The sequence below is a fragment of the Cyclopterus lumpus genome, chromosome 11 (genome assembly GCF_009769545.1).
Source record: "Cyclopterus lumpus isolate fCycLum1 chromosome 11, fCycLum1.pri, whole genome shotgun sequence".
Classification (NCBI taxonomy): domain Eukaryota; kingdom Metazoa; phylum Chordata; class Actinopteri; order Perciformes; family Cyclopteridae; genus Cyclopterus; species Cyclopterus lumpus.
In genome coordinates, this window is record NC_046976.1 from 2,957,835 (window position 1) to 2,984,738 (window position 26,904).

The window sequence follows — 26,904 nt, forward strand, 5'->3', positions numbered from 1 at the left end:
AAAGTGGTGATCTTAAGAGAGCAATACGAGACCTGAGTATTGATCGCTTCTTTTATTTTCTGGCTCCACAGGGAAGTCGGCTTGTACCCAGACCCCCCCGCCCCCCCAAGTACTCTAGAGGAGGCTTACCTGCCGCTGGCCTTGTCCAGCAGGTCGGTCCATCTCTCTGCCAGACTCTGGAGCTGGGTTTGAATCTTCTCTCGGTCCGAAGTGTCGGCCGTGGCTGCGATCCTCTCGCCCTCGGCGCGGATCATCTCCACCGTGGGCCGGCGGTCATCTAGCAACCTCTGGAGCAGCTGGAGGAAGAGAGCATGTTATCGGACGGTCAGTCCTTCTCATATCTCGACGAGCGTCCGTCCCATCTACTTCGCGCTCGGCGGGTGTTTAGATAATAATCAATATTAAGAAAATGTAAATAAAAGGTAAACAAAAAAATGAAGATCGCTCAGCGGGAGTGGGGCTTCAGGAAGCGAGCGTGTCGTCCACAGTGGGGCTTTATTGATGTTACCACCAAACTCTCGGTTCAAGGTTTGTTTCTTCATTTTGGTAATTTAAGATTAAAATGATATATTGACTGATCTCCTCATAGATAAATCCTATTTGGGATTTACATGAGCCTCGTATTTACATTGTAATCTACAGATGTGTGAACAATCATATCAATATTTAGATGTTAACTATCAAAGTGAAAACCACTATTTGCCTGCCACTGCTTTATAGAATTGCCATAATCTGAGAGGTGTTTTTGTAATCTACTATGGTGTGGACAAAATATTAGAAACTCAATAAAACTTTACAAACGCAACAAACTCCAGCTACAAATGAATTAAATCAAGACGTGCCTGCAGTGTAAACTGTCTTCCCAATTAAATCTGATATATATATATCTGAATCATCTGAATAATAACTTATTCCCAGAGACAGTCCAAACAAAAGATATTAAACTTTTAATGAGGCTAAATGCCGCTGTTGAAAAGGTTGGCACAGAACACTTGACCAGCAACCCGACTGTCTAGGATCAGAAAACAACATCTGTGAACGTGCTTCCTTCCTGCTCCGACAGCGTCCGCCCCAGAATGCACCTCTTCTCAGCCGAGCAGTGACACCGCTCTCCGTCACGGATGTAAACACGTGCGATTGATCGCCGGTCGGGACCGCAGCACAAACTTGTGTGCACAAACACAGGAAGCGTATGTCGGGTAAACAGGGGGAAAAGTGTGTGTGTGAGTCTCTGAAGACAATACAAATCCACCAAGCGTGTGTGTGTGTGTGTGTGTGTGTCTGTTATTATGCCAGTCTGACTGGCAGACTGGGGCTGTTTGGATGCCAGTCAGACGGATCACTGACTGTGTGTGTGTGTGTGTGTGTGTGTGTGTGTGTGTGTGTGTGTGTGAAGGACACTGAGGACATCTGTAAATCAAGGATGTCTCCATTCCACCTGTTTGATAAAGAGCGATTTCTCTCAATAATGTAAATAAGAAGAAAATAAAAATTCAGAAATATGGAAACTCGATTCCACATACAGGAGCTAGCCAGATACTTCAAAGAGGAGGACGTGGTGGCAGAAGCTCAAAGGGAGAGTCTGCATTGTATTTTGTAGGGTTGTAAGAGGTACTTATCCAGAGTACAGTAGATGGCGGTTCCACTGATATTGATTTGGTTTTTGAACACGGGCTCTATTAGATCGCCTCGTACCTTTTGCTCTTGGATCTGGGCCTTGACCACACGGTACTCGGCTGACGGGGGTTTCTGATTGGCCACCAGCTCCTCGGTGTCGCTCAGCCAGCTCAGCAGAGGCTCCAGAGCATCCTGAAACTTCCCACAATGCAACAGGGCCTCCTGCAGCTGGGCGATGCGCTCTGCCACCTGAGGACAGGAGAGTTTGTGAGTTGAGAAAAGGAAGCGCATGCGACACACATGGCTGAGTCTAGATGGAGACGTACCCGCTTGTTGAGTGAGTTCCATCGAAGGTTGGTGGTCTCCAGGTCGTGCTCCAGTGCCTGGGTGTCGGTGTGCTTGCCGGCGCTCTGGATTAAGCCCTGACCCACTGCGTTGATGTGCTGCAGCCTCGGCTGGATGCTGTCCACCTGCTCTCTCTCCACGGCCTGGAATAGAAAGGGCCATTCATTGAATCATTCAACAACAACAACAAATAAAGAAGAAGGTCTTAGTTTAAATTTAGTTTTATTTGAAAGCAGAAGTCAAAAATTAACTGAACATTCAATCTGCATGACAACACACACAGAGGAGATGAGAGACAGACAGAGGGATGTGCAGATAAGAGAGGAGCAGGAGACAGGAAGGGAAGAGGAGAGATGAGGGTGGAGGAACAAAAAAGGGAGGGGGAGAAGAGGATTATGGGGATTAGAGAGTTGGGCGAGTAAGGGGCTGACTGGAAAAGGCTGAGTCGACAAGACACACACACACACACACACACACACACATTTATAGCAAATACACACACCCTCGCCTGTCTGGACGCATTACTCGCACATGCACGTCACAGTGGAGGGCTGGAGCCATCTTGTGATGACAATAGAGGCAGCCACCCGACACTAAAGACAACCAGACTTGACTTCCCGGGCCCCGAAAAAGACGAAGCAACAGCCAATATTCTGTCATAGCAAATCTGGGCCACTCCAGCATCTAAATACACTCAGTATTGTAGCGGTTATAGATGAGACGGGCGCACTACTCGGTAGATTGGGAGGTTAGCGAGGAGGAAGTGGGTATACCCGGGATCGATAAAGAGAGTTATCTTTTGCTGCATCCCTAAAACACAAAGAAGCACTAAATTGCACCACCATGTAACAAACTGTGTGACTTCTCGATTGTACGTTTCATAATGTGGAGCAGATACCTGATCGACAATATCTTGTTTTTTGAAAATGGTTAACGGTGTTTTTACTGTGGCGAAAACCTACAGCGAATACAATAGATGTGAAACAGATTCCTGTGAACCACCGTGCTATGTGCAACAACATCCACTAAACAACTTTCAGGCCTTCACATTATTCCATCAGCCTCCTGACAAGTGGGAACACTGGAAACCACCGCGGTGAAATTCCTTGTTTTGGTCGTTTCTGGGACAAAATCCAGACAAATGGGGGTCCTGAGGCTGTAATGTCATGAAAACGTTTAAGAAGTCCTGACATTCAGAAAAGGCCCACAGAGGGAGAATTAAGCCTGGTGGTTTAAAAATGCTTTGGCAGCCAAAACCCCAATGGCCACACACACACACGACTAGATGCGTGCATACACACACACACACACACACACACACACACACACACACACACACACACACACACACACACACACACACACACACACACACACACACACACGACCACACACACACACACACACACACACACACACACACACACACACACACGACTAGATGCGTGCATACACACACACGACCAGATGCACACACACACACGACTAGATGCGCGCATACACACACACACGACCAGATGCACACACACACACACACACACACACGACCAGATGCACACACGCACATACACAACTAGATGCGCGCATACACACACTCACACACACACGACCAGATGCACACACACGACCAGATGCACACACGCACGTACACACACGATTTTGGTAAATAGCTGGTGTGACAATACTAAGGGGGTGCAGTTAAAATGAAGTAAAATGTAGGTTTGAGTTTCAGTGAAATCCCACTCTGGCTTGGAAGAAGCTTCCACAGTCAAATAGTAACAAACCACGACTGAAAGAAAGACACATGAACAAGAAACACTTCTTCCTGTTTCAAGACTCCCGCCGCATTGAAAAGCTTTTAAAACCTTAGATTTGAGAAGCGTGGTGAGTTGACGGTGTTTACAGTGTGGTGGGCCGTGAGCAAAGAGTTTACTGGATTTCTGCTCATCTGGTTTAAATATGGAATCAAACTACAGGTTCTCCATGCCAAGGCTTTGTGCGAGTGTGTGCACGTAGTTGTGTTCTACAGGTAGAGCTGATTCGATGTGAATGCACAGTGTGTGTGTGTGTGTGTGTTTGGACACAGCTGGGTTGTGGTGATGGCCGTCATAGCTGCTTGGAACAGGAAGTCTGTCGGCCAGAACAACAATGACTGTAGCCATGACCCGCTGCACCCCACTGGAGTGTGTGTCAGAGATAGGGGAACAAAAGGAGAGCAACAACATTCATCCATCATGTAAACAGACACTTGGATGTACATCACCTTAATATTTTTCAAGCAGGAATTCCAAACACTTGCTGGTTTAAAGCTTCGGAAATGACAAAATGACCAAATCTCTGTCACTGGAACCTGCACTTCTAACTCACTTCAGGAGTCGACGCTTTGCTGAGCCTGTGGACATGAACATGTGTGTGGATAATCTATATTTAGCCGTCATCTGTCGAGCCAATAACGGCGAGGAGAGGAATAACGGTGTTGATGACGCACGGCCAAAACCTCCCTCAAGGACAATCAGTTTCTTAACCCGGACAGATGAGGAAACAAGTCGCTCAGAAAACAGAGTTACCAAAGACATAGAAACAAATGCTGCTGCGGAAATATGAGAAATTAACAAGTAAATAGCCGCATGCATCCAGAAGTAGTATCTCAAATTAATTTGGAGCATGCAGGATGTTGCACACCGAGATCTCCAACTTGTTATAAAGCTTCAAAGCTGTTCTCTGAACTGCGTCCTCTCCTTTCATCTTCCTCTATTTTCACGACTGATTTCCATAACCATGTGATCATGAAACGAGCTGGTGGTCATATCAAGAAAAGAAAGAAAGAAAAACCCTGTGTTTCCCTCCACACCCCGCCATGTCCCTCCCTCCTCCAAGTCCTGCCTCTGCCCTCGCCTCTCACTCTCTTCCTGTCTTTCATTCCCTCATCCTCCCTCACTTGCCTCCTTTCTCTTTCAATGGAACAAGGAATGAGGGGAGGAAGGAAGCAGGAATCTGTTTTCTAAACTCCTGGCGATATTGGGGGGGGGGGGGGGGGGGGGGGGGGGGGGGGGGGGGGGAGATTTACCGGTGTGGACTGACCCACCCCAGACACGGGATGAAAAGGGGTTAATGGCTTTATTCCAACATAAACAAACGGATACAAATCTCATGCAAATGTGCTCTGCATTCAAAGTGCGTTTGCTCAAACCTTACTCTCCCCTTTAATGCGATTGTGCACACACACACACTCTCATCGTTTCCCCTTCATTCATACTAGTCCTGCTCTTCCCATATTTTTGGGGCATTTTTGTGCTGCTAATCAGCTCCCTGTGGGACGGACAAAGAGAGTGAGACACACACGAGCGTTGTGGTCTCGCTGCGAGAGAAGAGGGGTGATGTCGAGACTAAAATATGTCAAAATCGTTGCAAACGCTTCAAATATTTGATTTCCTTTATTCCCCCCATTTGAAGTGCATCTGCATTTAATCCCAGAGGAAGATCAACACATTCCCGCATTTGCTTTCATGCTTTTCTCTGCCCCGCCCCCCCCCCCTCTCTATTTTGCAGGTTTATCCCGGAGGCGGTTGCTCAGAACCAGAATTATCACATCAATCAAAACATAAATGTATGAGCGGCGGACCTGAAGCCACCTGGTTCTCTGTCCCCCGTTTGGTCTCTGGCTCTCTCTGCATCCACATCTTTCTTTCAACCCCCCCCCTCCACGTTCGCTCCTGCTATTCCGTCTTGTATTAAAAAGATATTTGGGAACTGCAGATTTCACGCAGTTAAGCTCCATTCGCACAGGACTAGTATGACCTGGGGACCTTTAGTAATTTGCAATAATTGTGGAGGACGTCTGATTTGAATCCCGAGTCAATCCCCCATCTGTAATTACATCAAAATCCATAACATATTTCTCCAAACATGGAGGAAGATATTAGTCCAGAGCTAATTGCTTCTCTTTTTTGTAATTATTTTCTTGTTTTCTCCCTGCCTTCTTTTCAGATGTTACTCAGAGCCCTGACATCATATCTGTGGGATAAAGTTGGCAACTCGTTTTTACTACCTCACAAGTGGAATAATTTCACAAACAACTGTCAAAAGCATCTACATCCAGGAAAGCACTTCTGAAGTATACATATGCAGTGCAGCAACAGTCCACATGTGTTTGGACTGCATACAAACTATGGCCTGTGTTCACCCATGTGGACATGCGATCTCTAGCTTCTGTTCTGCGACGTATTCTCCAGTGGAACGGAATATTTGAGCGGCATACAGTTACAAGAGATTCAAATCAAAATCTCTGCTTTTGATTGGACTGCTGAAAGTGGGCGGTTCAGAAAGTAGCACTCTACGGAGCTACAGAGGACTGTGGACACACACAGTTAGTACTAGTTTGTGTCATATGTTGTTATATAGAGAGAAAAGATGATCTAATTTCAAACAAAGCAATATATTGTTCAATAGGTTCACAATATGGAGGATGTGATCTAAAAAAGGGTTAGAAGGGCATTTCTCATTTCAATTCGACTTCAAGAAACCTGTCACTGCATTGCAGAAATAAGTCATGTTTGTATGTGTGTTGTGTGTTGAAACTGTCATGGATTCCTTTAAACATTGTATGGTGTGATGGTCTGTGAATGGAACATTTCTGCCTTGCTCTAAATGTGCGCTCCAAGCTGCCACCGGTCAGTCGTCAGTCAGTCAGTCAGTCAGTCAGTCGCCCCACTTCAAACCGCATGAAGAGCCTCTCCATCTGTCTGTCTGTTTGTGGGGCGTGTACGCACACTGCGCCTTAAAACCAGCTCCATATTAATCCAAAGACCTTCTGCTTGCGTCCGCCTGCCAGCGTAGCTCTCTTATCGCTGTACCAAAGCATCACACGGGGCTAAAAGGTACCCCCCCCCCCCCGAGGAAACAATGGCTTCCTCCATCCAACCTGCATGTCGCCTGTCACTGCTCTTTTTGTGTCTGCCTCTTTGCCTTTCAGTGCGTCTCTCCATGTCTCCACAACGGCCCCTTTTTCAACTTCACTTAAAAATGGCCTGGTGTATTTTGGTTTCGGAGCGGAATATCAACGGAGATAAAAACAAAAAAACAGAGCTGAAAAGGAGAAATAATTAGTGCAGAAAAGGAAAATAAATAAGAGGCAGACAGACAGAGATGAAGGTGGGACAGGTCAATGGACAACAAACAGAAGACAGGACCGTCAACAGGCCACAGAGTTCCAGTGTTAAGTGCTGCCACATTCTTATCAGATCTCTAAGTTTATATTCCCCAGACGGCCTCGCACACTGTTTGTGCAGCCATGTTGGCAGAGGCAGCTCCCCCTCAGTATTTACTTCTCACCTCCTTATCTCGGCAACAACACCATTCGAGCATGGAGGGGGGCGGGGGGGCAGTTGAGGAGTGAGAGCACGGCTGAACAAATGGGGATTTCACCGCAAAACATTTTGTGCATGCGTCACCAAATTTCCAAGTTAATAAAAAGAAGATAAAAACCCAATGTTTCTGTGGTTGCACGTTATTACTGATATGCACAGCTTGAGATGAGAAATAGATCATTATTTATTGTGAGGGAAAATGTGAATTATTGGATGCTAGCTCTTTCTGACTTCAGAAAACTTTTTTTTCTCCTAAGATCAAGCGTGACGTCGTTACAGATCATCTGCACTCTGCAGCTAGAACTCTCCTGTTAGATCCGAGTAGACAGATTACATTATACTGAAGCCAGAGATGCAGAGCAAACAGACTACTGATAACGCATGAAGACCCAAACAGACAGAAAAAGGGTAGAATAATTGGTTTGTGAGCAATCAACATGTGCCTGACGGCAACTGTAATGTAATCAAAGCGGTCCAGGGGCCTTTGACATCAGCGGCCACCAACACTGCTTGTTCATGATGTGCACGGACATTGTTAGGCCTGCCATTAAACCTCTACCAATGGGTGTGGAATCTCAAAAAGCATCAATAAACATGGACCGCAAAAAAGAGCTAAATTCAGAGTCTGTGCGCAACAACAAGAAGAAGAAAAAACAGGGTTCGGATCAGGCAAATCTGGGTCAAACACTGAGCCAAAGCAGAGCTCCTAGAAAAGCACAGCGGCCTGTCGAACACACCGTCGCGCTGAGATACATGCAGCCGAACGGTCAACAGAGGTGGACGGGAGAGACGAGTGACTACTACACAAACAAGGAGGACGGGCCCACGACATGCTAAACATGCAGCATTCATACGTCGGATATCCATTTCAGATCGGTGTACGGTAGTCACCTTGTGTGTATACCGATTACATTCTCCCAAACAGTGAAAGTGCAGAAGGCAACCTTTGTCACAAATTCTTTTATCAGCACTTTACTTTAAAGTGTGTACACGCACAGCACACATGCCTTTTTATGGACACATAATCCATCTACTCTGCTGTGCTCTATATGCACCCAGTGACACACACGCACACGCGCACACACACACACGATCCTGAGGGTAGTGTCCCATAAGTAGCAAAACCCCCCTCTGAGCATCATATTGCAATCGTTTAAAGCCCCACTACAGAAACACAACTAGCTAATTATGGCGTCTACATAACTTCACCCTCCCACATACAATTTCCATGCTATGTCTACATCTGTTCTACACTCAGATACCCGACGCTCCGGCCCTGTGTGTCCACACGTCCACGTATAATGCATTCATTGCTGAAAACACATTTGGACTTTGCTTTAACTCCTCACATCTCTTTTTTGGGGCTAAACAAACCATAAATAAACCAGCATCTCTGTTGCTCAATTCCATACTTTCTCTCTACTTGGCATGGCATACTAGTGCTATATCTTAATTAATTAATTAATTATCATACAACTAGTAAATGAGAGCATACCTCTGCCTCTGTGTCAGTGTCCAAACTTGGAAATATAGTCGTTGATTCATTCTCTGCTTTAGAACTCCTTCCTGACTCTGAGCCGGGGTCTGTGTGACAAGTTGTGGCCCCCGTCTGGGGCCCATCGTCTTGAGGTCTCCAGGCCTGTGCCTGGCTTGTCTCTGTCTGTGTGAATAGGCCTTGTAGCAGGCCTGGCTCCAATTGGTCCCAGAACTGGTCTGTGGACACGAGAAGAGGAAAGTCCAGAGCAGAACCGTCTGACTCCCAGTCACTGTCCCCCGTCATGGAGCCGAGAACAAACTCCACCCCATCCATTCCAGACTGGGTCCCTTCGGAGTACGAGTCCAAGTCCAGCTCCTGAGTGTCCTCGCAGGCCGAGCAACCATCTGAGGGGCCATGCTGGGGCCGTTCGGGTGCCGCCATGTAAACAAAGCTGTCAGGGGAGAGGAAGGCTCCCTCCTCTTCTGGGTCTGGGCAGCAGGGAGGTTTGGGGACAGGACTCGAGGGAATCGAGTCTTCAAGTGGAGAAGGGGGACAGTTGTTGGGGTACTGGGGAGGCGCAGATACAGCAAGGTAAACAAAACTATCTGATATGACAAAGGCCTCAGAGTCTTTAGTATCCAACCCAGCACCACAATAATCTGATTTAGGAGGGGACTGAGGTAAAGAGGGAGGGGGTGATGAGTATGTATGTTGAGGGTGTACAAGAGGAACAGAGTCTAATTTTGGGGTGCTAGCTGTCACTTCTGTTGAGGTTTCCAGATCTGAGTCTTGCTGCTCAGGCATGTCCAGTAATGAGACTACATCTGTGGGGACAACAACATTCTCTGATGCAAAGCATGTCCCTTCTGTATCACAAGTCATTGCCTCAACAGGGTTGTGAATTTCTGAGGGGCCCGGCTCTTCACAGGCAGTTTGAGCATCAACATCCTGTGTACATTCATCTGCTATTTCTTTTCCCCCCATGTGCAGAGGCTCAGGGGAGTGATCCACGAGCACTCCCTCGCTACTGTCCAAACTTGGCTCAGATTGGTCATACACATCCCACTCTGTTCCCAACTCCTCTTCCTCTTTCAGTTCTCCCTCGTCCTCCTCGTCCTCCACCTCTTCACAGTACGGGTTCAGAAGGCTGCGAGATGGAGAGGAAGTTCTCTCCGCACAATCCTCGTCATCGCGCTCTGATGATGCTCCACTATCTGGGTCGGCTTCAGTCCTTGCAGGTCTCACCTGGTCACAGTTTGTCTGAGTATTGTCACTGATGCCAGTTCTGTCTGGCTGGGACATGTGGACGCCACTGGAGTCTGACTCCAGCTGTTGACCAAAAGCAGAGTCTGTTTGGTAACTCGTCTCTTCTTCTTCTACCTCGGCTTTGTCCGCATTATAGTCAACATCGCACTCTTCATCGATGAAACCATGTTCCATTTCACAGTCTTGTGCTCGCACCAAGTCAAAGTGTGTCATCTGTTCTGTCGGCTCAGAGTGATTTAAATTAGAGTCTTTTGTACTATTCTCAGAGTCAGGGGCAATGCTGTCAGAGTTAACTGCATCAAGGGGAAGAGTACCTTCAAAATCTTCCCAGGAAGTCTCTCTCCCCTCTTCCTCTAAACAGGGAAGTGTGTAGGGATCAAGAGGCTCAGGGTCTACGCTCATCTCCACTCCCTCCTCTCCTTCATCCACTTGACATTGCTTCTCTAGCTCTAAGAAGAGGTCATCTGACTCAGCCCCTGAGCTGGGGCAAGGTGAGGCACTGGGGGCCCCGGGGCCTCCAAATCCTGTGGGGGGAGTTAATAAAGGCCAATGTCCAGTAGAGCCTGTTATATCCCATCCCTCTGATTCCAGTGTTTCTCTATCCCAAGACTGGTCAATTATCTCCCTATTCTCTAATTTAAGAACTGCCTCCCACTCTCTTTCCTCTCTCTGAGCTCTCTCCTCCTCTGCTTTATCCCTTTCCTTTTGCCATGCCTCCCCCTCCTCAAACATTGAGCTGCACTCTTCCTGCTCCTCATCTTCAAGCTCCTCAAGAATCCTGCGCTCGTCCTCTTCAAATTTGAGTTCGGAGGCCGTGCGCTCCAGCTCACTGCCCTCGACGCCCCAGCCGAGCAGCCCCTCATCACCTCCCTCCTGACTGATGCAGGGGGAGAGGGGCAGTCCTCCATACACCAACCCCTCCTCCTCCTCCCTCAGGAAAGGAGATGGGGGGTCTAGTAGATAAAGTGACTCTTCATCGGTGTTGCTATCCTCTCCCAATAGCGGAGGCAAAGGGGGGAGTACAGGAAAGTTGCGTCTCAGGCTGACCTGGGATCTTTTCCCCGTTGTTAAACTGCGGGGCCAGGTGCGGGCCTTGGTCGGCGGGCAAAAGACTGGTTTTGGTGGGATGAGAGGGGCATTGTCCCCCTGGTCTTGGTCCAAAAGAGGAGAGTCACTCTCTGAATCTGAGGCCTTCAATGACACAACGGGTTCCTCTGGGATCTGCCTAAATCCAGCTTTAGAAGAGCTGCTAGTGCATCTGTGATCCTCCCGTCTTCTCTCTACCTGTCTGGAGATACCGGGGCTGTGCTCTGGTGTATTTGCAGAAACCTGGTGTGCCTGATTCTGGCAAAAGGCGGGTAACTGTTTTTTGGAAGGCGCCGGCGCCACATGAGTCTGTCTGTGTTGCTTCTGCAGCACAGGATGAACCTGTTTCTGCCTGCTGAGAGGATGCTGCCGGAGAGGAGGCACGGGGCTTACTGTGGGTGTCAAAGACGGCGAAGAGGAGACAGGGGGAGTGTGGGGGGGCAGATGATAGAGGGGAGGGTGTGTAAGAAGGTAAGGAAGGAGTGGAGGAGGTTGGGGTGTATGGGGGGAGGTGAGAAGGAATTGGCTGTAGAGGAGAGAGAGAAATCCCAGCTAGAGACAGACGCTTTTCTGACCCTTCGACAGACGAGAACTCAAGTCTCTCAGCAAACTCTGGATAACTTGGAGGCATGAAGGCTTTCCAAGAGCGACGGTTCGGATTGTCCCTCTTATCGCCACCTTGATGACGCCTCTTGGCCACTGCAGCTACCCCGCCGGAGCCAGATGAGGACGGGGCAATGGGCAAACCTGAACCCACAATGCCAACCGGTGGTGACATTATCTGAGGATCACCAGTTAACTTTAAGGCATCAAAGATTACTCTCTCATCTAGCCTCTTCGCTCCACCAGCATGCTCTGAGTTCCTGGAGACAAAAACACCACCTAATTCTGCTCCGATGGTGCCATTGCTTGACAGAGTGCTTCCCTCGCCCCTCATCTCCCCACCAGAGCCTAGAGTGCTCCTGGAAGGTTGACACAGTTTGGTCCCTTGGTCAATCTGTTCATTGATGCGCATTGTATCATATATGGATCGCTGGGGGACGTAGCAATCCTCTATGTAAGCCTCGTCCTCATCCCCTTTACCAAGGCAGCGAGGGTTCTGCCGCAGGCAGTCCGGGCGGCTCAGAGGTTTCCCCATTCTGTCCTTTTCACTTCTGCTGGGCTGCCACAGAAACCCTACTGGTGCAGGTGCGGCTCTGCACTTACAGAAATTGTATTAAAAAACTGTTCACAAAAAAAGGATCTTTGTGGAATATTAATTCCTTTACCTTCAATAGTCCACACTCCAATAATCCACAAAATCACACAGTCCATGTGGCTGCATTGAACAAATCCTTCAGGTTTCACATTCTAGAAACTAATCAAAATGATATCATCCACAGTCTTGTTCCACTGGTGAGCGTTGCGTTCTCTCCTATGTCACCTCAACAGTTGTGCATTTCCTTGGTCTTTCTGAGATGCTGTGCGGCATTAGCGAGGGAGTGGGAGAGACAGCCCTCCCCCTCGGCACCATATTAATCACCAGCTCTGTTTATTCTGAAAGGCAGGTTAGGAATGAGGGAGAGCTGGAGGGATGAAGGGAAAGAAACCGTCATCATCTCCCTCTCTGAGTTGTACAAAGTCCAAGGTGAGGCGAGGACTGTGCAGATAACACCCCTTTGTTTTGAACCTCAGAAACACAGAGCACCGCTCTCTCCTCCATATTCATGTACAGCAACTCATTCCTTGACCCCCTTTCCACGCTCACTAAGCTCCTGCCTCCTCCCCGGTCTCCTATCCTCTCTGTGCACAACAGGAAAAGCAGAGAGGGCTTGGACAACTTCAACAGTCTCAGAGAGAGGCCCGGCAGGGAAGTGTAAAAGTCTCCTTTTAAGGTGAGAAAAACCCACTCAGTTATATAAAAGAAAGGCTGCGTGGGGTGCAATGAACAGGAAAGTGCAATACTCCATGGATTTGTTTCACTTTTATCCTCCTTTGTTAAAAAATATATATTCCTTGCAGGAAAAAAATGAATGAGGATATGAAAACCAATAAATTAAAGACAATGTAAGATGCAGAAAAACGTCTGTTTGAGGCAAGAAAACCCAACTCGAGAAAAATATGAAAATAGAAATCCCTTCACCAAGTCACTGCCACTCTTTCTGTCATATGCTTCCATCACAAATAATCATGGCTTTGTGATTACAGGGCAAACCCTATTCCCCCCCCCCCTCCCAAAAAACCCATCTCGCCACCATAACAGTCATCATTAGTGAATCAACTCCATCATCCACACAACAGTGTCTTGAGGAAAATTATAAATCCGGAACAAAGAAAAGAAGCAGTCCCGCTTTTGCGTGAAGAAAATCCCTGTCAGTGTTTCAATTCTCTTCTTTTATCTTGCTTTCTCTCTCTCGTCCTCAGATCATCCACAGCTCCAGGGGAAAGGTGGTACAGTAGATCGAAAGCGGGCTGGATCTCGGAGGGGGTGAGGCTGGAATGAATGAGGGCATCTGGGGGGGTAAATATGAAAAAAAAAAGAGGGGGGACCGCCAGGCAAGCAAAGTGTGCAGGCGAGTGGGGCAGAGCGGTGAGTCGCGGGACTGTATCCAGAGGGCAAAGACCCAGACAGCCCTCCCAGCTCCAGTCCAGGCAGACAATCCCAGGACACGCTGCCTTCCCTTTCTTTGCGTCTCCTTTCTCCTGCTCCCGACTCCGTGGTGAGAATGAAACAAAGTGCCACGCAATCCCAGTTCCTCTTCTCTCCTGTTTGTTATTTCTCTCTGTGAGACTGTGTGGGCTGCTTTGCTCTCTCTCTCTTTTTTCCCTTCTATCTTTCACTCCCAGTCTCTGTTCTCAGGCCACTACACAGCTGAAATGGTTTGCAGCTGCTAAAAAAATCTCCCTCTTTTCCTCTCACTCTCACGGCTCTTCTCCCCCCCCCCCCACCCCTTTCCTCCGCTCTCTCTCACTCCCTCACATGTCCCTTCTGTCTCTCTCTCGCTCGCTCACTACCACCATTCCCTGCTCTCTTGCTGTTTGTGTTTGAATTCAGCTCCGTTTGCTCCGTTTCCTGCACTGGTATTAAAACACAGGAAGTGCTCCAATCACACTGGTTTCCTCTCTCCCGGAAAAAAAAACACGAGAGAGAGAGAGAGAGAGAGAGAGAGAGAGAGAGAGAGAGAGAAAGAGGCAGAGTTACGTAGCGATAGAGAGAGAGGTGGGGTGCTAAGAGGGGGGCGTGGAACCAGAGAGAAAGAGTTGTGCAGTGGAGGATTTTGCTCATTACCAAAAAAACTACCGGCTGAATATCAGCTAATTGTCTCACGCTGAGCAGCGAGCGACTAGTACAACTGTTTCCAAATAAGTACAGGAGGAAAAATATAAATGAGGAATTTATGTGAATTAATGTGCTGTAATATAACCCAGATGAGAGCATATCATTCAGTATCTCAGCCAATGTTGCGCGTGTGTGTGTGTGTGTGTGTGTGTGTGTGTGTGTGGGGGGGGGGTAGTAGAGTAGACCTGTGATGACTACATTCATCACAGCTTTGTAATCCACTCTTAATTCTCCAGGGCCGAACCGCCCCCCGAGCACAAAAACCCTGTCCTCTGAGAGTGAAATGATACAGTCAGAGAAGAAGAAAAGAAAGCAGAAAGAGAGGGAGGAATGGAGGTAGGAAGAGAGGGGGCGGGACTGCTAGCCGACTGGAGAGAAAGAGGCTTATCGGTAATGAGTCTTTTTTTCCTTTTTTTTCTCCACCCAAAGCAATTGTCCAGACAAGGAAGTGAGTCCGGCCCAGTTTTATTCACTCCATTAGTTCCTCCTTTGTCAGAGTTGAGCCACAATCCCTCTGTTGAGCTGAAGGAGAGTCGGTGGCAGCGAGAGGGCCGCTGGTGTAAAAAAATTAATTAGGGAAAGATATATAGACACACACACACAGACACACACAAAAGTCTGTGATATTCACAGACTCCACTTGTGCATTCCCATCTGCGCCTTCAATGAAACCGAATCCGGCTGGGGAGTGTGTGTGTGTGTGTGTGTGTGTGTGTCAGAGGGAGAGACCGAGGGGCCAGAAGGAGAAGGGTCCGCACAAAAAAGCAGGAGAGGAGGTGGAATGGGGGGGGGGGGGGTTGCTGTCGGTTTCTTCAGGATACCACACAAAAAAAAAAAAAGAAACAGCCACCCGATCCGAAGAAGGGGGATAACCAGCAAAAATGGCAACCGGCAGTGAGCTTCAAGGCGCTTTGTGTTCATCCAAAGTTACAGGCTTCTCAGGCGTTCCTCCTCCTCCCTCTTCTTCTCTCTGTTTGTTTAAAGTAGTCTGGCAGAGCTCGGCTCTCTCTCCATTGCCTCAAAACACACTTGCGATACTCCCGAGCAGAGCGCTCTCTTTCCCAACTGTTGCACAGAGCGGTCCCGTGGCCTGCATGTCAAATATGCTAAATACGCCACTCTTTCACCGCCCACCCACCAAACACCCACCCCCTCTGTCAGTTGCGCTGCAGCTGTCATTGCCGCGTCCAAGGCAAACGTCTTCATAGAAACAAAAGGGGTTTGTCACCGGTTCTCTCTCTCACACACACACAGACACACACACACACACACACAAGCACACGTAACAATCCCCTCAACACACAGACCACAACAAGGTTTAAATCCAGGCATTGGCAGATGTGGGCCGGATTCCATCCGAGAGATGGAGGGACAGTAGGCAGGAAAAGACTAAAGCAACTGATAAAGGCTCATTTCATTTGCCCTTTACCCTACCCGTGCTTCCTCTGCCTCGTTGACACAGGCAGAGTCTGTGCCACTTCCCCCGTGACCTGTTTAAGAGTCAACTTGATTAGTCAATTCCTCTGCAGATCTGCTCCTCCTCTTATTAGTTCCTTAGTCGTCACGGCTGGTTTAAGAGTCACAAAAATGGACAGAGAGGGAGGGAGGGAGGGAGGGAGGGGTGTTGAAAGAAAAGGAGTGAGGGGACTAGAGGATTAGGAGTTCCATTTTTCCCTGGGGGGGGGGGGGGGGGGGGGGGGGAGGGGGGATCAGACTGTGGTGCAAAACTTGACTGCGATGGTGGTGCGTGGCACTTGGGTTCACAGCGTCCGCTAAACACTGTTGTGGTTTTGCCAAAGTTAAAAGGCTCTCACCGCCTTCTTCTGCGCCTGGAGGCTGGAAAACTAAAAAAACACTTAGTGCGGCTAAGTGACACACACAAACACAGGTGGAGGGCATGGAGTGCCTATTATTGACTTCTCCGGGTGGTTTATTTGCTCTTGGGGGAACACCTGTCGACGGGCAAATATACTTTTCTCCGTCTCTCTCCTTTCATTTTCTTCCCGCTTCCCAAGACGCAATAAATCCATAATCCACCTCCTCAAAACAGTCATTTAATGTCATTGTCTTCCTCAAAGCCTTGGTTTTCCTTCTCTCTCCGCTCGCCTCTGTGGTAACCTGGCAGCAGGAAGAAAGTAGCCATCTTGCTTTTTTTACTCAGCTAAATGTGCCCTCCTCCTTTCTAACTCTCAGGGGTAGTTTTATATTAACTAGCAGAGCGGTTCACCTGCCTCTGTGTGTGTGAAGGAATGTATTGTTCCTGAGGCTAAGAGACCTGAACCCAGCACACACACACACACACACACACACACACACACACAATGACGATGACTTCAATAAACACGCCTGTCAATCAACTACACACACCACTGCGGGTCAAGATGGTGAGTTTTGCAGATTTATTGGCTGATTTGCTCCGAGTCGCTGCGGGTGGGCTTTTTCAATTCCACAAAAAAACTCCAGGTATTCTTTTAGACAAATAAAAAAAAAAACGTCACACTTCCTGCAGCCTAGCTTTCTGTGTGTGTGTGTGTGTGTGTGTGTGTGTGTGTTTACATTCGGCCGGCAGTCTATGTCACGGATGGAGGTTTAATGTGCGATTAATGCAGGAAGGACTTTCCACATTATTAACACGGTGGTTCACACCATTTGGGGAGTTTTGGTCTCTCTTCTTTCTCTCGGTGACCTCTTACTCTCTCCCACACTCACACCAAAACAACACCTGTGAGACTGCCTGCTGGGAGGTCAACGCTGGAGGTCATCCCTTTTTTTTTCTCTCTCTCTCTCGCTCTCTCACACACACACACACACACACACACACAACCTCCCCTTCCATTTTTCTTTGAGCCTCCTCCACCTCCCACACATCCACCTGCTTCTCTGCCTCACCGGTAATCGTGGGCCACCTCTGCAGCACAAAGCAGCTCCAAAAAGTCTGTCAGTATTTACTCAGCATTACTTATTCATACATCTTCATTAATTATGTATAAGTAGTGTGTGTAAATGGACTGTATCAACCAGAACAGAGTGCACACCTCTGCCAAGTGTGTCTCCCTCTGTCCTCCCAAACAAGAGGGTTGTTCGTCCCTCCCAGTGACCTTACAGGCAAGTTGGCGGCAAAGACAACACAAGGGGGGATTTATTCATCTCATATCGGGTAATGAGACCACACTTCTCTATGGATGTCCGTTTTTAGGTTGTTTATTCCGAAATATATTTTCTACATCAGAAATGTGTTTAAATATACATATATACGTAATATATTAGTCGAGTAGATTCTATTTTTTTCCAGCCTACATTTATACAACTCCCTGAGATGTATTGAAAATAATATCAGGTATCAGATACTAAATGAGCAGCGAGTTCATTTTAAAACTACTAAATACATAAATGTTTTTTATGTTTTTTTAAACACCACTCAGAAATATGACCTCACGACATTATTTAGTTTGAGTTAAAACAATGCATATATTTGACTCGGTATTCTGAAAATACAATGGTCATATGAAATCATATTGGATGTGTCCTATTAATATTCGTCACCTCCGGAGAGTACATTGGAAAAAGAAGGAGAGGGGGAAAAGACGGCGAGAGAGAGGGAGAGGCCGAGGCATGCCTCTCTAATTCACAACAGCTGAAGCAAACACAACCTGCTAGTGGAAAGACTAAGATGTTACACGCACACAATCCCAAGTCATAACACTCACTGACGGACAGAAAAGTGTTTGTTTGTGTGGAAAGTTTCGGCCGGCGGAATCCGTTTATATGACCAAAAAATGATGTTAATAGTGATCCAATCGGCCCCTTGGAGACAAAAATGAACACACGCGGACAGAAATACACACACACACACACACACACACACACGCACACACAAAGTATTCCAGGAAAAAGGGCTGCCGTTCCAGATGATGTATGACTTGGATTAGCTCACGGCAGAAAAACGGGTCGACCTGGACCTCATGCGGTCCGTACGGAATGAACGGTGTAAAGAAACTTGGACTTAACTTGCTCTGACCGGGTTTACTTTTGTTTTCATCATGTGGTTTGAAGACGTTTTTATACACATGTTGTACAGAGTTCTGTTTAGCACAAGGCCCATAAAACCACGACAGTTGGAATATTGATTTAAAAAAAGAATAATTTTCATTTAGACTCTGGCATTAATATGATGGACATGCAATGTTAACCTGTCTCTGATGATTTATTATTTCCAGACCTGAGCCGAATTATTGCTGAGGGTCTCGGACTCCTCCACATTAAACTTGGGCGAGTAGCATTTCTAGAAGCTATACCGTCAAAATGTCTATTTCGGTCTTACTACCTGCTAATTATTAAGAATTAAATACGTAAGCAGCTTTGTAGGTGAAAATTAGGATACGGCCCAGCCGCACAGCTTGGGCCCAAAGACAACCAGTGAGCTGCTGGCCCAGTTGGGCTTGACTTCTGCTCCCATCATTAAATAGCTCAGCTCCGGGAAGGCCCGTGAGTCACAGGCTTAGAGGAGGAAGACTACAGGATGGCGAGGTGGAAGCCAGAGGAAGATAACAACGACCGTGGAGGAGGAGGTGAAAAGTGTGAGGGAGAAGGAGATGGAGGAGCGTGGAAAGATAGTGGGAGGCAGGCGGTCGTGATTTAGTTCACACAAACGTGTGTGCACAAAGACACTCGGGCCTCCTGCTCTGCTGTCACCCAGACTAACCAGCCCTTCACAGGAATGTCCATCTGCAGCTTCGGGTTTAGGGCCTCGTAACGCCCCTCTGCTGCAGCACCAGTGTGCGTGTGTGTGCGTGTCTTTGTGTGCGTGTGTTCTCATCCCATCCGGAGACTATGTCAGCTGCCTAGGGACGGAGGGAGCCAGGGGCATGCAGGGGGATGTTGATGCCACACCTTAATGTGTGTGTATTTGTGTGTGAGGGTGGGGTGAGGAGACAGCTGAGATTCTGGATTGCACCCCGAAAAAGACTGGAATTAGAGGCATCCTGTTATGCAGGGTCTGCACACCTCTCCACAGCCCGCAGAGCAACCCTAAATACAAACAGATTCCAGAGTAGCACGTATGTGCAGACAGGATGGCCATGTATAAACATGGACGTGGTAAAGAGCAATACTCGGCGGCATCTTTTTGATCCGGTTTCTCATACAAAAACATCTATTTTTACAAAACACTTTCATTATTTTAAATGTGAAATACCAACTTTTTCAAATGTAAAATGTCTGAACACAAGCAGCTGAACAACTTTGCTTAAAAAGGGCCAGTGTGTAGTATTTAGGGTGGATCTATTGGCAGAAATGGATAGCAGTCGTTGCCATGTTTTTGTTGCAGCCAATGAACAGAAGTCACTAGAGTTGGAATGCGGAGGAGTGACAAAGAAACTCCATTACAGTAAGTCCCGCCCTAAAGCACACCCTGCTTTATGGTTGACTCTAAATGACCATAATTTACTACATGAACATCATGCTGTATTGAAGACTTAAAACTGGAGATTGAGACCATAAACTCATTTTTACAAGGTTTACTGAGGGAATAAATTAAAAGCCTTGCTACGGCGAAGACCCGCCCATCTCAGCCTCTGATTGGCTAGTACTTGTTGCCTTCGCTGGTTGGGTTGGTTAGGTTTAGACATGAGGCGTAAGATTAGTCAGGGTGAGAATATCAGGGTAACCCAATCTGAGGCAGGTCATGCCTTTTGCTATGGCAAGATTCACAATTTAGAAAAGGTTCATCCGTAATTCCCATTAACTCCGATACACATTTGGATGCTAATTTTGGGTGCAAATACTTAAAAAAACTGAACAGCCGACTCCTTATTGTGTCTTTTAGTACAAGTGAACGCTGAACAACAGACCGACAGCAGAGGGAGAACCAAGCTATTGCTTCCCATTGACTGGCATCTCGTCCCTTTTGTCTGCTAGCTAACAGAAACATGCTGAAAGAGCCTTCCACACAGGCCGTGATGACGGCAGCACATTATTTTAATGGCTCGCGTGGCGGCTTTTCGCTGCTTCCAGCCGAGCTGTGCGCCTGCGTGCTGCAGCAAGAGCAAACCACTTCCTGTGGCGCTTTAAAAGCTGCTCCCAGAACTACGTTTTTATGAGCCAACCGAAAAACGGGTGTAACGCAATGCGCTATGCCGTGGTAGAGACCTGTCAATCACAAGATAGCCCCGCCCTAGAACTTACTACAATTTATGGTGTATTTGACTCTACTTCTCTTTTCCATATATGGTCCATTTAGAGTCATTTTCTCACATACAACCAGAGGTGTCACACCCTAATGGTCAGTAGCAAGAATGCAGGTTTTAAGACCCTCGGTAGAGCCGGAGGTTGCAGATGCCACCAAATCCCACACGCTGGCCCTTTAAAGAAATGTGTTCAACTCAGGAAAAAGAACAAATAAAATCAACGAATAAGTAAACAACCAGCTTTCAATCAGAAGCGCATTCCGGTTGGTACAAAAAACTAATTGAGTTTTTATACCCCAAACCGTATTTGTATTGTTTTTATTCTCTCCCAGTGATTCTCTGTTGGAAAGTTTAAACAATAATCTAGCTACATCACCTCCCACTCCCATGACCCCTTATTCCATGGCTACCCTCCGCCCATACACCCCACACCCCCCAACACACACCACATCCTGAGCTCCCTCTTCTTTCTAAGCATCGGCATGACATCATCCTTCTGGATTGGGAATGGGGTCTGGTGGGGGAGGGGTGAGGAGAGGGGGTGGCCGGGTCTGTTTTGGAGCCAGACAGACATGTTTAGGTTTGAAAATGAGCCTGAGCTGGATCGGTTACAGAAAAAGAGATGGGGGGGGGGGGGGGGGTGTTAGAAGGTAGAGGGAGGTGGAAACAAAGCAGGACAGGGGGGTGGGCTTCAAAGAGTGGATTCATTTAGCCCTCTCTCTCGGACAGAGGTAAATATGTGCTACAATATGGAAGGATTGCAAGAAATGAAATCATTAAAAAAGGGTAAGATAGAGGACAGAAGCTCACCGTCCCCCTTATTTCCTGATCTTTGTCTGTGCATCCTGCTCTCCATGGCGACCTGCCGTCTCTCTCTCCATTTTTCTGTCTTATTCTCAACAATATGCCCCCTTTCCCCTCGTTGTCCTCCTATAAATAACCCCTCTGACCCCCCAGTTAGAGCGACAGCCCATTTCTCTATGCTCTATATACCCCGCAGACAGCAGCTATTGAGCATTCTAGCCTTCACAGAGTCTGCCTGCACTTCACAGCGTTACGGAGGACAGTCCTAATCAGAGCAAGGAGGACATGCTTAACATTTGATTTGGTCTGGGCTCAGTAGTGCCTTCTTTAATTATTCTTTTATGTGCACTTTTTAAATGGATCAGGCATGGAAATCAAACTAAACAGAAGGGCTGTGCTGAATAGTGAGAGGCTTTTGAAGCTTCATTCATAATGTTGACATTTAAGCTCTTCGTCAACATTTGCTTACTGCCCATTTCCTTTTTTTTTTCCCAGCCTGGTATTTCTGCACACTTCACAGCGGGGTCAGACTACATTTATGTTATTAGTTATTAAGTATTTGAGGATCCCAGTGGTGGGACTGTTTTAGACTCGTGTGAAGTTTATTGAAAAAAGACTAGGTATCCCAAATATGTATCTAAAAAAATATTTTCAATCCTTGATGTTGGCATTTAGCCTTTCAAAAACAACATTTTCACTGCAGTCCAAAAAACGGTTTGCTCCCATCCGCACTGATCTATTTATTAAAGAAAGAAAAAAAAATACTAATTTAATCTAATTCAAATTGAATATTATATATTTTGCATTTTGGGTGATGACGTCATGAAATATGATGACAGACATTCAAAGCTTCATTCAAAAACCTCAATAGGAGCTTTGATCACATGAATAATTACATTCGGCAGAGCGCCGCACAAGCAAGAAGTCTTACAAACAACATGGAAGGTCGGAACTGGTATCCAGTTCTCATTAAATGCATTCTTCTTAGTTCTTAAACCATAATCAATCTTCTTAGCATTACGGCAGAAGGCATTTGTATTTTCAACTCTTTATTGTTAAGAACTTTTCAGCAGCAAAGTTGCAAATAATATTCTCTTTTTATCTCTTCCAGTTCGTTTAGCTTGCTCATGCATTGTTTAGAAGATTGTCCGACATGCTAATTGTTCTAAAAATAAATGCAGGGATCAAAAAGAAAACGCTGGTTCTTAAAGAGTTCCCTTGGTTTTATATTACAATGGTTCTACATGAATTGGTTTGTATCAGAGAAAAAAAAAAAAAGACATATGAATTAGAATCATGAAAACGTGCTGGCTGGAATCAATGAAAGCAGATTGTGAGGACACCTGTAACCTGCACGGAGCTTCTCTCTCTCCCTCAGTCAACACCTCTTTATCTCCTCCGTCTGTTTGTTCTCTGCAACACATTTACCCGGCTCGCTCTCATTAAGGGGGGGGGGGGGGGGGGGGGGGGGGGGAGAGGCGAGAAGGAGAAACAAGCAGGCGCAGAGAGGTTCGTAGGTCAAGAGGGAGATTCAATTCAATTCAATTGTAAGGATAGATGTGAAGACAATGAAGAGGGTTCACTCACTATCCAAATAATCAAATTAAGACAAGAGGAAAAAAAGGAGGGAGAGAGACAAGGAACGAGGAGGAAGAGAAGAAATCGTCTCATGGACTGGAAAAGAAAAAAGAAGTTCTGTGATCCACCCACACGGCTTGATAAGTGGAGCCGATAACCGTCCACAGAACGAGCAGGAATCCTGCTACATTTTCCAAAAACATCACATGACTCATCAGCCTTTGAAAAGAAAACAACACGACCCTCTGGTGCGCCGGTTGCGTGTGGGGGATCGCGTGTGGACACTGGCGTGGCTTTCTGAAGTGGACAGGATGTTACATCACGGGTGAGAGAAGTGTGCTCTTTAACGACAGCAGACGAGACTCATAAAGAGAGCAGGGAAGTACAATGGAGGTGCCAGCAAAGCGCATTCCTGAGGTCAGCTACGATGCTCCGACACGGTAAAAAGACATTACTCTTGAAATGCAGAAATTAATTCCACTCGTTTGAGTCTCCCTTCACTCCTCGCACACAATACATGCAGTTATGATTATTGTCCATATGGTAAACACAGCCTTTATAGCAGGGGTATTCAACTAAAATTCAGCGAGGTCCAGTTAGAGATGTCCTCATGCAAAGGAATGCAACATCACAATAATGCCATTTTCATGATTTTGTGCCATATGTATTGAAGTAGCCAACAGTTGTATTAACGTCTGTATGTCGTAAACCAATGACTGTCAAATTAAATAAAGAAAGTTCAATTGAATAACATCGAAACAATATTTATTATTACAGATTTCCAATTGAACTGGATACATTAAAAATAATACATACTCTAATAATAAATACATTATCTGTTCTATTTTCAAGTAAAATAAAGGCTTGATTTAAAACGGAATAGAATACATGTATTATAATTATTTTTCCTATTAGCTTATTTTGTCAGCTCCTGTCTTCCTCTGTTGCTCTGCTTCCAGTTTAGCTTGTTTAAAGGAGAGCTTTTATCCAATCAGATGTCACCTCTATGTCTCTATGTAAGAAGAGAGGCCCGAGGCCCTCTAGGTAGCCTTTGCAGATTAAAGTACATGGGGACGTTATCGTTGATTGTCATAGTCATCAACCAATCAGATCTTTAGTTTGACATACTGGGCGTATTCATGATATCTCTGTCATTCGCCACTTTCAAAACCGCACTTAAAACCCATTAATTTAAATCTGCATTTAGGCTGTGATACTAGTGAAAAAGTCATCTTGTTTTCTTTTTTTTTTGCTGTTGCTTCTATTGTTTACCATGTAAAGTGCCTTGAGTACCTTTTAAGGCGCTATACAAATAAAATGGATTATTATTATCATGATCATCCTCTTTGAAGAATGTCAACAGACTGTATGTTGTTTAATAAGTAATGCAATTGTATCTTTTAATATTTGCTCTATACACAAGACTTGTAGAGGAGAGGTCAGGGGTCACCAAACAATTAGGATTCACACACACACACACACACACACACACACACACACACACACACACACACACACACACACACACACACACACACACACACACACACAACACACACACACACACACACACACACACACAACACCACACACACACACACACACACACACACACACACACACACACACACACACACACACACACACACACACACACACACACACACACACACAGGATGGTTACATACCATCACAAATATTGAGGACACGCACACAGAGCTCATGGCTACACTTCTGTTTATCACTCATAACCCACACTCAGACCCGTTGTAAATCCAGCAACAACAAGTCCCCTCCTACCTTAAATTCTTGCAGCTGCTGTTTGACTCATCTCCACCTCTGTGCCGACCATGCCCTGAGCGTTCAGCCCGTCTTCGGCCTTTCCCAGCAGGCCTTGCAGCTCGGACACCAGCCGGTAGAACTCCCGGACCTTCTCGGCCGTGTCCTCGATCTGGTCCAACCTGGCCTGGCCGCGCTCGCTCAGCTGGAGAACATTGTCGGGAAATAAAGGACTTGGTAACTAGACGAAACTGACTCAACGTTCCCCTCACATAAATGGAGCTGCACTACGCCATCATAACCATCGTCTTCCTCCTCCCTCACCTTGCCCGCCTGGCGGCTCAGCGCCTCTGACTCTCTCCTGAGAGCCAGGAGGTCGGGGGAGGAGCCCTCCCGCCGCAGCATGGTGGTGCAGTCTGACGTGTGACCCTCGAGCTCCGACCGGAGGTCGGCCAGACGGGACAGGAAGCCCTTTAGGGCATCGGCCTGAGAGGCCAGCGAGTCGGCGTCGCGTCCGACGGGGCTGAGGGAGTCCAGCTCGTCATCGAGGTCGGCGATGCGCGAGAAGACGTCGCGTACGTGGGACTGAACCTCGCCGACGCCCTGAAGCCGGGACTCCAGGGAGGAGCAGCACTGCTCGATCTGACAGAGGGAAAAGCCAAGTTAAATGTGTGCATCATCATAAAGTGCATCCAAAAATGCAAAGAAATTGAACCAACGCAGAATAATCTTTATTCAAGGTGTCAGACCGGATCTGGAAAACAATGGAATAAAAGAAAGGCGGTAGCGCAGCGAAGATGGACACTTTTTAGATGATTTTGAACTCAACGCTTTAAAACAAGGCATCACATTTGACATCATTTTCAGGACCTTTTTTTTGTTTTTGGGAAACATTTCTCAATGTCACATGTCAAGTCCCGTTTGCCAAGATTCACGCTGAAAGAAGGACAACATTTCTGGGATACACAAAATGTCGCGTGATTAAACACAGAGGAGCCTGTGTGGAATAACATGCGAGTAAAAATAGATTATGTCTCGGTGCAAGAAAGAGACAGTGGAAGCCTTATCTAAGAGGAGGGTAATGTGCATCATCTCTGCAGCAACATAATCTGATCAATATTTAAAAAATAAAAACATCTCAGTGAATAACTCATCCAGCGGTTTTTATATACAGTGAAAATACGAGTTCCTCTGATGGCTGAAACCTTAAATGGAACATTTGGGAGCCGGATTGCAGAAAACAGATGCGACGCTGTGGGTGCTGAATTTAACAACGCTGTGGTTTACATTTCAAACTGTGATAAAGTGTTGAACGTCCACAATGACCATATATGACGACTGTAACTCAAATGGCCAAAACTCTTCTGACAGCTACGGCTGTTCTGCTTTCTCTCACTTGTCCGCTAAGCACCCTCAGAACCTGTGGCCTAACAGCCTGGAGCATTTACTAGGAAAAATTAAAATGTGTCCACGTGTGGTCTCATGGCCTATACCCACACCACCACACCATTTAGTATGCCAGAAAGAAATATTTAGAATGTCAATGCAGTCTGCTAAAAATACCAGGATGTCCTTCTGCATCCGATGCATTTTGCAGTGTGTGGCCTTGCTTGCTTTACTGGCGATTCTGACCCACAATCCATTGCACAGCAGCGCATGCGTCACGTCGACCCAGCGGCGCCGAGTGTGCGTGAGCACAGCTTTTATCATCCAAAAGCCAAAGAGAGTTTTACATTGAACTATTGCAGAAAATAAGTGGTACTTCAGCAAGATGATCTTCACCACTTTTACAATTTTTATTTTTTATAACTACACCACTGTCACATGACTTCACGTCACCGCCCCGAAGCTAAAGTTGGAATAGTGATGACATTCTGTATTCTCATTTAGTCACCGTCTTTTTTAGGACACTTAAAAGCTTCAAAGTCATGAGAGGGGCATTAACTGACGTATATTACATTGTTGAACAAAGCGTTTAAATCTCCTCAGCGTGGGTTAACCACAGACCATATATAGAGATCAAACAAGAACATTAAAAACCAGTTCATACTGGTTTGAGTTGTAGTATGTCCTATTGTATGC

General features: G+C 46.6%; 1 protein-coding gene across 1 annotated transcript in view; it reads right to left on the minus strand.

Moving 5' to 3' along the window:
* macf1a (microtubule actin crosslinking factor 1a) overlaps nucleotides 1-26,904 on the minus strand; it is a 124,876-nt gene that overhangs the window by 27,503 nt on the left and 70,469 nt on the right. The window contains 6 exon segments of the mRNA XM_034544444.1: nucleotides 130-296; nucleotides 1,696-1,866; nucleotides 1,944-2,105; nucleotides 24,844-24,870; nucleotides 24,872-25,027; nucleotides 25,147-25,464. Coding sequence (XP_034400335.1) covers nucleotides 130-296; nucleotides 1,696-1,866; nucleotides 1,944-2,105; nucleotides 24,844-24,870; nucleotides 24,872-25,027; nucleotides 25,147-25,464 — 1,001 coding nt within the window.